The 12,127-nt window shown below is 51.0% G+C and overlaps 2 protein-coding genes across 5 annotated transcripts in view; both read left to right on the top strand.

Moving 5' to 3' along the window:
* LAG3 (lymphocyte activating 3) overlaps positions 1 to 12,127 on the top strand; it is a 177,945-nt gene that overhangs the window by 151,449 nt on the left and 14,369 nt on the right. The window contains exon 1 of one of the 4 annotated variants that reach the window (XM_051780804.1): positions 5,894 to 6,288. The exons of 2 other annotated variants lie outside the window; for them this stretch is intronic. In XM_051780804.1, the coding sequence (XP_051636764.1) occupies positions 6,239 to 6,288 (50 nt within the window). In that variant the 5' untranslated portion in view covers positions 5,894 to 6,238. Of the gene's footprint in view, positions 1 to 5,893; positions 6,289 to 6,329; positions 9,125 to 12,127 lie in introns of those variants that run through there. One more of the 4 variants, XM_051780802.1, reaches the window with a different exon arrangement.
* On the top strand, positions 568 to 4,310 carry PTMS (parathymosin). The gene is made up of 5 exons (XM_051780895.1): positions 568 to 1,113; positions 1,921 to 1,992; positions 2,725 to 2,806; positions 2,966 to 3,030; positions 3,647 to 4,310. Exons 1-5 carry the CDS (start codon positions 1,066 to 1,068, stop codon positions 3,695 to 3,697), a joined length of 318 nt encoding a protein of 105 aa, XP_051636855.1. The 5' UTR covers positions 568 to 1,065; the 3' UTR covers positions 3,698 to 4,310.

Below are 12,127 nucleotides of genomic sequence, written 5' to 3'. Positions count from 1 at the left end.
TCCGATCCGATCCCGGCGGGACTCCCCGTTCCACGGCCACGGGCGCGGCAAGGCTCCCGGTCCCTCGCGCGCCTTCCCGCTACCCCACGTGCCAGCAGCCCCTCCCGCTGCACCAAACGGCCAAGCGCCCCCCCCCACGAGCCGGCCGCCGCCAACCAATAGGAAACCTGTTGCCAGGCAGAGAGCTCATTTGAATAGCCCAATCAGGCGCCCCGGCCGCGAGCTCCTCCTTATATGGGGACGGGGGGGGGGGGGGAGAATGCGATCGCGAATATGCCCCCCCCCCCCAGGGGCCAGAGGCCCCGCCCACGCAAAGCCCCGCCCACTTCGCCCGCGAGGCCCCGCCCACCCACCCTGCCGCGCGCAGAGCGCGGGAAAAGCGCCCAGCGCCGGGTGGGGGGGGACAGGAGGGAGGGGAGGGGCGGGAGGAGCCCTGCCGCTGGGAGCGCTTCCAGCGGGAGGGCGGGCAGCTGGAGTGGAAAATTCCAGGCAGGAGGCCGCGTGTCGCCAGCGCTGCCCTCCCACACGGCCCCGCAGCGCCGCTCCTCGCCTCCCTCGGGTGCTTCGGGGAGAGCCGGCCAGCCTGTACGGGCGGTTTCCCGCCGTGCCGCGGGCACAGGGCTCGGCTCCCTTCCCCGAGCAGTGCCCGTCGGTGCCCCAGCCCCGCGGCTCGGCGTGGAGCGGGGCTCTCGCCCGGCCTCGACGGGGCCGCGCAGCGCCTTGGCGGGGACCCGCGGTGCGCCCCCGCTGCCGGGCGGCCGCGGCGGAGCGCACATTGTTCTAGCGGCCCGTCCCTCTCTCCTCCCTCCTCCGCCTCCCGTCCCTCTCTCCTCCCTCCCCAGGTCCCTCCTTCCCTCGTCACCGGCCGCTGTATAAATCCCCTGCCCCGGCGGATCCCCCCACCGCGGGAGACCCTGGTACTTTGGCCCCCAGGGCGGGATCCCGCCGCCGCCTGCCGACCGCTGGGACTTCGCGCTCCCGCCGCTGACCCCTCCTCGCTCTCTCCCTCCCTCCTCCCTCGCACAGTTCCCACCGGCCTCTTCCCTTCGCTACTGCGGGGCCAGGATGTCGGAAAAACGCGTCGAGGAGACACCGGCGGAGCTGAGTGCTAAGGTGAGGATCCCCCCCTCCCAATCCTTCCCGCCGGACCCGCTCCCGACGGGAAGGGAGGGAACGGGATTGAGGACGTGTGGGGGGGGGAGAAGGCGGGGGCGGCGGGCGCGCGCGAGGTGCCCGGACGGCGGGGGGCGCGCGCGGTCCCCCGTGCGCCGCCCGGCCAATGGGGGGGCGGGGGCGGGGCGGGAGGGGGCGCGAGGCCCCTCGCGCCCCCCGCCCCGCCCCCGCCCTCCATTGGCCGGGCGGCGCGAGCGCGCGCGGGGCTCGGCTCCGCTCGGAGCGTGGGGGGGGAGGCGGGAAAGGGGGGGGGGGGAAAACAGTGTCACCGCCGTGGAGGGGGAAAGTTGTGTGGACACAAAGCGCGGGCCCTCGGGTGGCGGGGGAAGGAGGAGGGAGGGGGGAATGGAGAGAGAGAGAGAGAGGTCCAGAAACGCCTCGATCGTACAAACACGGGGTTGGGTTTTTTCGTTGTTTTGTTTTGTTTGGGATTTTTTTTGTTGTTGGGTTTTTTTTTTTTTAATGAATAAAAAAAAAAAATCGTTAAAGCTCTTCCGTGCCACTTCTGGTTTCCACACGCGTGCGGTGGCTAAAAGTAGCTCTGACGCGCGTTCGCTGCTTTTTTTTTCTTTGTCAGGGCGGGCGGATTTAACGCCTAATATGTCTCCTCTCCCGTTATTCCGCCTCTCCTCCGAGCCCTCTTTGTTTCAGCATCCCTGTCTGTTATTGCCGCTGACCGCCGGAATGTTAATGGATTGTTTTTTGTTTTGGTTTTTGTTTTTTTTGTTCCCTTCATTTCACATGTAGGAAAGGAAAGAAAAGAAGGAAAAACTCGAGGAGAAAGCAGTCCACAAAGAAAAGAAGAAGGAGATAGTAGAGGTGAGACCCTCCTGAGGGACAGATTTAGAGACCTCGGGGAGGGGTTTATGCTCGCTGTGGGTACGAAGGGAATACAGGAGATTAAGAAAGAGGGCAGGCCAAGGGAGCTCCTGAGGGAGAGGAGTAAAGGGAGAGCGAGCTGTCAGATAATTGTGGAGAATGAGCGTTGAAGGATTTAGTGTAGTCTGTGTGGCCCATTGCGAAGAGAAAAGATCAAAGAAGGGAATGGAGTTGAGAACAAGTGGGAGAAGGTGGCAGGGAGGATGTGGTCCTGCACCCACTTAAGTATCCTGAGGTACCTAAGTGTGAGCTGGAGAAGGTGGGGGGCAGCAACAGTGAGGAAACGCACAGATTGATGAAGGTCAGAAGGGATCTGGAAGCAGATGTACCATGAGCACAGACTAAGTCATTAGCCTGTAACCAGAGAGATGTTCTGGTTGTTTGGATGGCATGGCAGCAGCTTGTTGGCATGTAAGCTCATGGGAGACAAGGAGGTTCCTGTTGTTGGGGAGGGACTGGAAGTATTTGTTTTATGAAAGAAGGCTGCTTGGGAGGAGTGTTCAGGAGGAGGTGGTGGGAATAATGTTGTCGGAGTAACAATGCGCTCGCATGTCTGAGTCTGGAGTCTGAAGGGGTTGGAGCTCTGGAAATTGTTGTTGCACTTGCAGCAAAGAGCACGTGGAAATGTCATCCTGGTGCCAGTTTCTGCTCTGACCGATTTGTTTCATTCAGGATGAGGAAAACGGAGCTGATGAGGATGACGAAGAAAATCCTGATGATGTGGATGAAGAAGAAGGTGGTGATGAGGATGAAGGTAGGAATAATTGGTATAGGGAAAATTGAAGGAATCGGGCTGTGGGGGAATATAGGATCATGGAGGGAAATTCCTTTTCAAAGCCCTCTGACTGTGAGATTACATTCCCTTAAATACTGCTTCAATTAACCCATGATTTTCTCTCTTGCTTGTGCTTAGAAGGAGATGAGAATGGGCAAGAGCAGGATGGTCACGCAGAAAAACGATCTGCAGAGGAGGAAGAGGTGAGAAGTAGTAAGAGAGTAATGGTGGGGGGAAGGAACTAGGTTATTTGCTGAGTGCTGATCAAATCCATGTGGATGCCGCTGCTGAGCATCTCAAATTGGCCTCGGGTCTCATTGCTTCAGCAGCAGATGGGTAAACAAATCTGATGTGGCAAGGGGATAATAAACCCTTGTCTGCTTAGATACAGGTTAGATACGGGTCCTTCCACCAGCAGTCACAGTGCCGGGTGAGTGAGAGTCAAGATGCTTGAGGTTGTGCTTGGCCATGACCCCTGAACCACCCATGTCTTCTGGGCTTCAGGCCAGGAGATGGACTTGTAAGGGTGGATCTTGGGGTCTTTCTGGAGTGGTGTGAGCCTGGGATTCTTAAACCTCCCAAAAGTAACAGCGTGGGTGTCCCTCTGAATGGAGCTGTCCATCTCTTAACTGTGACCATGAACAGAACAGCTGTGTCAGGCACTCAAGGGTGCTTTAGAGGGGAGTGGATTTAGGGCAGGCCAAGCAGAGATTTCCATATGCAGGAAAGAGCAGCAGCTAAGAATTTTGTGGAGAAATTACGTGCCTTGGTGTGTGACTGTTGATGGTAACTCCTTTTTCCTCTCCATATCTCATGTAGGATGAAGCGGATCCAAAGAGACAGAAGACAGAAAACGGCTCTTCAGCTTGAGCCCTCCCCTCCCATCTCCCTTGTTCCGTCCATCTCCATTCCAGCCTGTGCTTGCACTGCCCATTAGCCTCTGGCTTCACACAATCTCAGATGAGGAAAGATTAGAAATGCTCTCAAACAGGGAAGACAGCAGTTCTCTTGTCACCCAAAGACCTAGCCCATCCATGACATTCCCCAGCTGAAATTATCCCGGTCTCCCACATCCCTTCACCTGCGCCCCACTTGCCAGTGATCCTCTTCCCTCAAGAATCTCATGGTTCCCTGGGGCTCAGCACATAACCTCGCCAGGCCCCTCACGTGGCAAAGCACTTCCCCTCCCTCCCCTTGTCCCCTTCCTGCCTGTTTTTGTCACTGGTGTGAGATTCTTGAGAGCTCCTGCTCCCCAGCCCTGCTGTCAGACCTCCCTGAGCCAGGAGGCTGCGGGCACAGATCTCATGGTGCGTTTCCCAGTCCTAGGCCTCTTCTCATCCGCTTTCCCGCTGAACCCCGAGAGACAAAGAATATTACAAGCAAATAATGGTTCTATTAAGCGACACACGGAGACAGAATTTATTTTAAGCTTTTCTTTTTTTTCCAAGTTTACATGACAGCAAGCTGGCCCTCGTGAATTTTTCAGAACATAAGGGTTGCTTTTATATATGAATTTCATTGAGCTGCATATTTTTTTAATTTGGCGGCTTTTTTAAAACAAATCAAGAGAGAAACAATTGGGGACCAAACTTTGATTTCCATTTTTTCCCTTCAGATTTTCTTGTGACCATTTTTTGTAAATTTAAGGCAATATAGCCACAGCATTTTCTATGGCACAGACGTCACGAGGGTGATAGATATAAATATATATATTGTTTTCAACAAGCACTGTAAATAAAAGCGTTTAAAAATATTTCAAACTGCTTGTGTGGATGGCTGTGTTTGTAAGTCCTGATGGGGTCAGTGGGAGTTGGCTTGTGGGAAGAGGGGGGTGGCTTGCCCAGCGGTAGGTGGAGGGGGGAGCCCGAAGTTGATCAAAGGGCATGTGTTGGTTATTTGAAGGGCCCCTTGGGCAGGGTGTTTGGGTCCTGCTCTCTGCCTCGTGCTGCAGTTACAGTGAGGTCATGGCACAAACACCGGACAAAGCTCCAGGGCTGTCCTGGAGCTCTGGAAACTGCTGTTGGGCCTCAGCACCGGGCAGAAGAGGGTTGGAAAGGAAACTCAAGCTGCAGCTGTTGGACGCGGCCCAGTGTTGCTCTCACCGTACGCTGCCCTACGGCCCTCTGCCCTGGCTGGCTTCAGGCATGACTCACGGCATCAGTCGCAGAGACCAGGGAGCATTTTAAGAGGCAAGAGCTTCAGTTCTTTGTCCCACCAGCTGCCTGGGGGAGAGCTGTCAAGCATTTGTCTTTTTATCTGTGCAGACCTTTAAAGCTGCTGTTCTGTGTTTCTTTCTTTTTAAACTCGTATTTTGGCAATCACGCAACAAGCCACTGGGGGCTGTAAATAATACCAACTTTTGTCCGAGCGTCAGTGGCTTTGTAGTTGTCCAACTGCAGCAACGGATCAGATACTGGAAGCACAAACAGTTACTTGTCTCCAGAGGGGCAAAGCATCCGCTGTCATTTTCTTTAACTGCCCAAGTTGCACTGCAGGATGCAGAGGGACACGGCTGCTGCCAAGCCCCTGCCCGCCCGTGAATGTCTCCAGGGGCACGTGCCTGCCGGGTGGGATCTCACTGATGTGGGTTCACCGTTCCCCTGGCACCCATTTTTGGTGGAGCTCCCTCGGCAGCTGGAGTCTCAGCCAGCTTGGGTGCCTTCCCCTGTGAATTGTGGGTTTCAAAAGCAGATTGCTGCTGCCTGGGTGTGACTTGCTCCGCCCCTCCCTGCTCCCTCCTGCCGTGGGCGCTGCGATCAATGGGCTGCTTCAACCTGCGTGTACCTCGTAGCCATGCTGTCACAATTTTTGTATTTCTGCTATTGCTCCATTTAAAAAAATTATGGTTTCTAGTCTCTGTTCAAGATACTTTAACACTGGGGCAAGTCCTCGGGACTCTCCCAAACTTTTTGCTCGGTGGTAACCTTTTATTGTCCAGTACTGAAGATAAAATATCAGCAGATGAGATACAATCTCTGCAGAAGCAGATTACAATTTTCATGCTTCTTTCCCACTCCTGCAGCAGTGCCTGGCTATGGGTAGTGAAGAATGTACTTGCCAGTGAGAAGTTGTGGAGACATAACTCCATCTCTGCTTCCTGTGTGGATACACCAGTACTGGTGGTTATATCAAGGCAATCATTCAGAAGGAAGTGGAGCAGCAGCTGAATGTTAGGCCAGCACTAGCAATATGATCAACCAGCCTTCTTTTCTTCTGAGGGAAACACTGCAAGACAGAGGGAAGTGACAAAGGACTGCCAGATAGCTTCTCCATGTCTCTACGGGCCCCTTGATTCCACAGGTTCCACCAGTTCTTCCATCTTATTCAGTTTTATTGAACACCTTTTTTACTGTCTATGGAAATTTGGAAGATATAGCTACAGATACAGAAATAGTTAGAAAAATATCTGCTATGGGATTTTTTCATCTTGGTGACCTGCAGGACATCTTCTCTGAGTCAAGGTGAGGTCTACAGGTAACACAGTAGAAAATCACAGAGTTTCTTCCCTTCCTGTGGGCCTGCAAAGATCCATGCTGTATCCGGTGGTATTTTGGACGACAGAGTGAGCACAGCAAGCAGCTGCATAGATTTCCAAAAAAAGTTGAGGTTGCAGTGTTTTGTAGTGCACTGCATTTCAAGCCTGCCCGTGTGCTTGATTTGTGTCTGAACCTACAGGTGATTTTCATCTTTCAGCCTAAGTCTTCTCCACAGTGAGATCAATCATGTGCTGGTGTCATCAAGGTACGAACAAAGCCCGGCTTCACCAGGGATTCCTCAGAAGTGATGATACCACATTCCAGGGCCTTATTCGCCTTTCTTGGCTCTGTGCTAATTCTCTGCTCATTTCATTTAATTTCTGTGGCCGTCTGTTAACCTCATCAACTGGGGGCAGAACTCCCTCAGCTGTCCCTTCCATGCTTCCGATGGCACCTGCTCCAAGCTTACAGCAGCTCTGGTCCCGCCATCTGAGCAGCACCAGAGGATTCCATCTTTCTCCTCCTCCTCTGGACTTGTTTCCTTTGAGAGAGTTGTGGAGGTGTCACAGTCATGCTCCTGCAGGCTCTGCTAGACTTCCCTCTGGGCTGACAATTTCTGCTTCCTATGGCCCTTTTGTATGGTTTAGAAAGGCAAACACTGACACCAGTGCAGAGAGCAGGCAGAGCCGCCTACTGAGCTGGGTCCCTGTCCTGGCTTGTGCCCTCACTCCTTGGCAGGGATCACTGGATGCATGGGACCTGGACCCACTGGGGTGATGAGCAAACCTCATGAAGGCTGTGGCCATGAAAGGTGGTGCCAAACCTACCGGGACAGCTCTGGCTGTTGCAGATGAACAACAAAGCTGTTGTGTTGGGTGAAAAACAGTTGACACTTCTGGTTAAGCAGAGCAATCTGACATGGCTTTGTAATCAGCTCTGATGTGACTAAGGGAGTTCAGCTAGAGATCTTCAGATGTCCCTATCCACCTATGAATTTTTGCGATACATGAAGAAATAGAGGCCTGCCATGGAAAATTTGAGCTGAGCCTGAAGATATTTTGAAGTGCTGAGCCCAGAAATGAATACTCTTTGTATCTTCTAGCTGTTACCTCCTCGCTTCCCCTTGGGCGAATGATCCCTTCCACTCAGTCTCTTTGGTCTTTCACACCAGTTTTAAGCCAATAGATGATACAAGATTGGCATAATCAAAACCATTGCACAGGCAGAGTCATGAACTCTCCTTCAGACCTGGAAAAAGTGAACCCTCCAGCTACTGCTGGTCTGGGAGGAAAACCTTTCTTGCTTCAGGAAAGTCCATAATCACCTTCTTGCACTAGCTTTTAAAAAAAAAGTGAAGATCAATTATCTCTCCCACATACACACTGCTTCCTCTGGGATCAGGGGCTTCTTTAGTCCCTCTGGTTCGGAGACATATTGCTCAGCCACTTCCCATTTGCCATATGGGAAACCAAAACAACTTGCCTTCCCAGATCCTTAAGAAGCCTGTGTACTGTTCCCTCCCACCTCTCTGCCTTACTTCAAGAGTGGAGTCAAAGACACACTCATGGCTGATCCAGTCTGTGTGTTTTCTCAGGGAAGAAGTCTGTGTTTACATGTGTGGGCTCGGACTCGGGACATACTGCAGATGGACAGGATGAGAGCGCTGTATATCATCAGTGGATGAGTTTGGATTTTCTTTCAGTGGTGGGTTGACCCTGGCTGGACCCCAGACATCCACTAAAGCTGCTCTAATGCTCCCCTTCTCAGCAGGATGGGGGACAGAAAATATAACAAAAGGCTTATGGGTCAAGATAAGGACAGGGAGAGATCATTCACCAATTACTGTCGCAGGCAAAACAGACTTAACTTGGGGAAAAATTAATTTAATTTATTACTAATCAGATCAAAGTAGGGTGATGAGAAAATAAAACCAAATCTTAAACCACCTTCCTTCTACCTTTCCCTTCTCCCTGGGCTCAGTTTTGCTTCTGATTTCCTTTACCTCCTCCCCTCCAGCAGCGCAGGGAGTTGCAGTCAGTTTATCACTTGTTGTCTCTGCTGCTCCTTCCTCCTTGGGGTGAGGACTCCTCACACTTTTCACCTGCTCCAGCGTGGGGTCCTACCCATGGGAAACAGTCCTCTACAAACTCTTCCAATGGGAGTCAATCCTATAGGCTGCAGTTCTTCATTAACTGCTCCAGTGCGAGGTCCCTCCACAGGGTGCACTTCTTCAGGAACAGACTGCTCTAGTGTGAATCCCCTGTGGAGTCACCAATCCCACCAGCAAACCTGCTCCGGTGTGGGCTTCTCTCTCCATAGATCCACAGGTCCTGCCAGGAGCTCCAGCATGAGCTTCCCACGGGGTCACAGCCTCCTTCAGGCATCCACCTGTGGGGTCCTCCACAGGCTGCAGGTGGATCTCTGCTCCACCATGGACCTCTATGGACTGCAGTGGGGACAGCCTGCCTTGCCATGGTCTTCCCCACAGACTGCAGGGAAATCTCTGATGCCTGGAGCACCTCCTCCCCCTCCTTTTGCACTGACCTTGGTGTCTGCAGGGCTGTTTCTCTCACATATTCTCTTTCACTCCTCTTTCTCATTGCAGTTACCCTTCATCCTCCACACTCCTTTACTGCGATATCCCAGGGGCTCTACCGCCGTCACTGATAGGCTCAGCCTTGGCCAGGGTGGGTCTGTCTTTGAGCTGTCTGGCATTGGCTCTATGAGACATGGGGAGAGCTTCCAGCAGCTTTCACAGAAACCAGCCCTGCAGCCCCTCCATGACTAACAGCTTGCCACGCAAACCCAGTACTATTTCCTGGTGAGCTTTTATGGGTTTAGCAAAACATGAGCAGTCACAGGGGTGAGGAGAGACCTAAGGTGTGAGTATTCAAGGGTCTCAGCTGCACAAGATACCTTAAAGGCCCAGTATGGTGCCATCAAATACAGCTTTGCTCTTGTGGGGGGCATTTTCTATCAGACACAGAAGATGATGCTTTCAAGTCCCAGGCTGTTCAGGAAGCCTGAGTCCCAGCTGGAAGTATCTATGCACTGCAGTAGTTACTCATCTGAGCTTCATAGAACTGGGATATCGGACCAGACAAGCTTCACCTTGTCAGGTGTATCAGTGCAGACAGGCTATGGCAGATGGCTCAGTGACTTGCTGCAAGTCAACCACTAGAGAGGTCAGAAGAGCACATGACCCATGTGTGTGCTGTGGATGACATCTGACTGATGCTACTTGTCACCAGGGGGCTGTAGGAGCCGTATGTTCTATAGACCTCTGGTATTTTGAAATTATGTTTATTGTTCCCATTCTCTACCATGGATCTTAAACACTTCATATCAAGAAGTCCAATTCAGCTTTTCTAATGTCCTATCTGGGTTCAGGATGTTTTATTCTCAATTTAGTCACTTAATCTATGAAGTGGTGTTATGTCAGCAAGGTATTTGGCCACATGTCCTGCAATGAAGAATATTATCCCTAAATCCAAAATGTTACTGGGGCTTCCTGCATTCAAGATGGAAGATCCTGAAGCCAGTGAAGGCTGTAAGATGTAGCAAAAATAGTCAGTTTCCAGAGCCCTGTGATTATCTGTCTGTCTACTTCTCTGGCAGCTTCAGTAGAGTCATGTCTTAGACTTTCCCAGGTCTTACAGCAAGTCATGCATCATTTTAGGATGCATTTATTAGGTTACATAATTTGCAATGAAAATTTTCAAAGCCCCTTACTTGAAGCATCCTTCAGCAGCTTTTCTGTTGTTGCATATCCAAATGACTTGACAAAAAGGTCTTTGCTGGGCAGCACTTCCCAATATGAACCCAGGTAGCGCCCCATTAGGTTTGTCCATATGCACACCAGAAGTCCCATCTGAAAACTTGTAACTGGTTGATGCTTTCTTATGGGAAGGACAGTTTCTTAAAAAGTGCTTATAAATTTTTCCTGTGTCAGATTCAGTCTATAAAGCAGCTGAAGCTGTTGTATATGGTTCCAACAAACCTTCTGAGCTTTCAGGGCAGCAGCATGGTAAATATGAACCCAGATTTCAGCTGGGAGCTTGCTGGTTTTTTCACAAAGTAAATTTCACAGAAGACTCAGTAGGGATGTTTGGGAAACCAACCTTGTAATTCAAATGAGTCTGGAGCTTTTGCTCATAACTAAAGAAAATGTAGATTGCTTCAGGGTCTGTGAATCCCTTTCCATAACTGTAGAAATAAGCATTCTTGTAGAGCACTGCTAACAGAGTGCCATGTTGTAGTTTCTCCTTGGGAGAAGATCCAGTTCCACCTCAGTTTCTCTATACTTGAAAGGGTTCAAAGATCAAACCCTGGCTAAAGGTCTACCATCTGCAGCAGTATCCCTATAGGTGTTCCCAGTATTCCCCAGTGCTGCTTTTGCTTTTATTTCCAAGAGTGAAAAGCTGACAGAGCACTGATGAGATCCCAGACTGCAGACAAAAAAGGAAGACTGGTGTTATGGAATCGGGATGCAGAGTGACACCTGTAGTGTCCCAAATGCTATAGAGCAGAACATCTTAGTGCTGTACATGTTCTCATCACTGAGGACTCTGACGGGGACCTCCAGCGGGAGCAAGTCCTTCTCCCTTAACTTGGAACACAAAGGCTGAACCGCAATCTCTTCTTTCAAGACCTACTTGTGCTGAAAAAGGGCACCACACTGAGAGAATAGGCAGCACAACCAAACATAGCTCAGACTGATACCTCTCAGCGTGGAGGGCGCACCTTTTGTTGCTTTTCTTGATCTTCTCAAACGGATTTATTACTGGGAGAGGGATCGTTGGAGTTCTTTAAGCCTAACTTTTTTGCCTCAAGGGCCCCCTGGTGGCACAAAACCTGACGTGTCCGTAAATACTTAACCGAAGAATGTGTCAGAAGCCTTCATCTGCGTGTCTCTGTACTCAAAACGACAAGCACGGGGCATGCTGTTAGCTGTCTCTCAGAGTGGAGGAACCGGGAATGGCTCTGATCACACCGCTGGTGAACCTGTAGAACTGAGAAGTCTGTGTGTGGTCAGTAGCAATCGGATTTGTCTTGGCTGAGTGTCCGCAGGTCGACTTGAAGACACAAGAGTGCCTCTCTATCGTCCAGGAGACATGGTCCTTTGCCTAGAGAGTCCAAGGCAAGTCTAAGGGATCTCCACTAGAAAGACACATACACATTTTGGTCCCTTTCTGAGTAGCATTCCCTCCCTTATTGGATCCGCTGGTTAGAGCCTTGGAGTGTGGCTGTCCTTAGGAAGTAGGGGCCCATTTTTCTCACTGTCTACAAATCTGGTTGGTTATGAAGAACCTATATTGGACACCCAACAGTAGAATAGGCTCCTGAGATCACTGCAACTTTCTGGAGAACCTGTTTTAGGGTCGTCAGTCGTAGAACTGCCTTGGGGAAACAAACTTCTGGGTTTAGCTGGAAGGTTCACAAGTCCCCAGACATTCACAGCAGTTGTCCCCAGTATCAGTGTTGCACTGCATTGTGCTTTAGGACACTGCTTGGACACACTGCTTCTCCCAGAGCCATTTACAGATATCAGCCACATATTGAGAGTAATTCTATGTGACAGCAATAGCATTTTAAAAGTTTTCTGTCCTTTCCACCCTTAGTACAGTTTCTCATCCACTCAGTTGTGCTCGGGCAGCTACCTGTAGGAACCTGCCATAGAAGTAATTTTAGTTGTTCCCTATTCTAATTACATACTCACACTTTCTTCTCTTCCTCCTTTAATACCAAAATTATACATTGGTCTGTCTTAGAACCCCATGAAGAGCCATATTTCAGGAATTGTTCAGGGGACAGTGAGTATGTA

Source organism: Manacus candei, unplaced genomic scaffold (assembly GCF_025592945.1).
Source record: "Manacus candei isolate 608988 ecotype Guabito, Panama unplaced genomic scaffold, ASM2559294v1 h1tg000014l, whole genome shotgun sequence".
Lineage (NCBI taxonomy): Eukaryota > Metazoa > Chordata > Aves > Passeriformes > Pipridae > Manacus > Manacus candei.
Note: the sequence above shows the minus strand (reverse complement) of the source record. Positions and strands in the feature narration are given on the sequence as shown.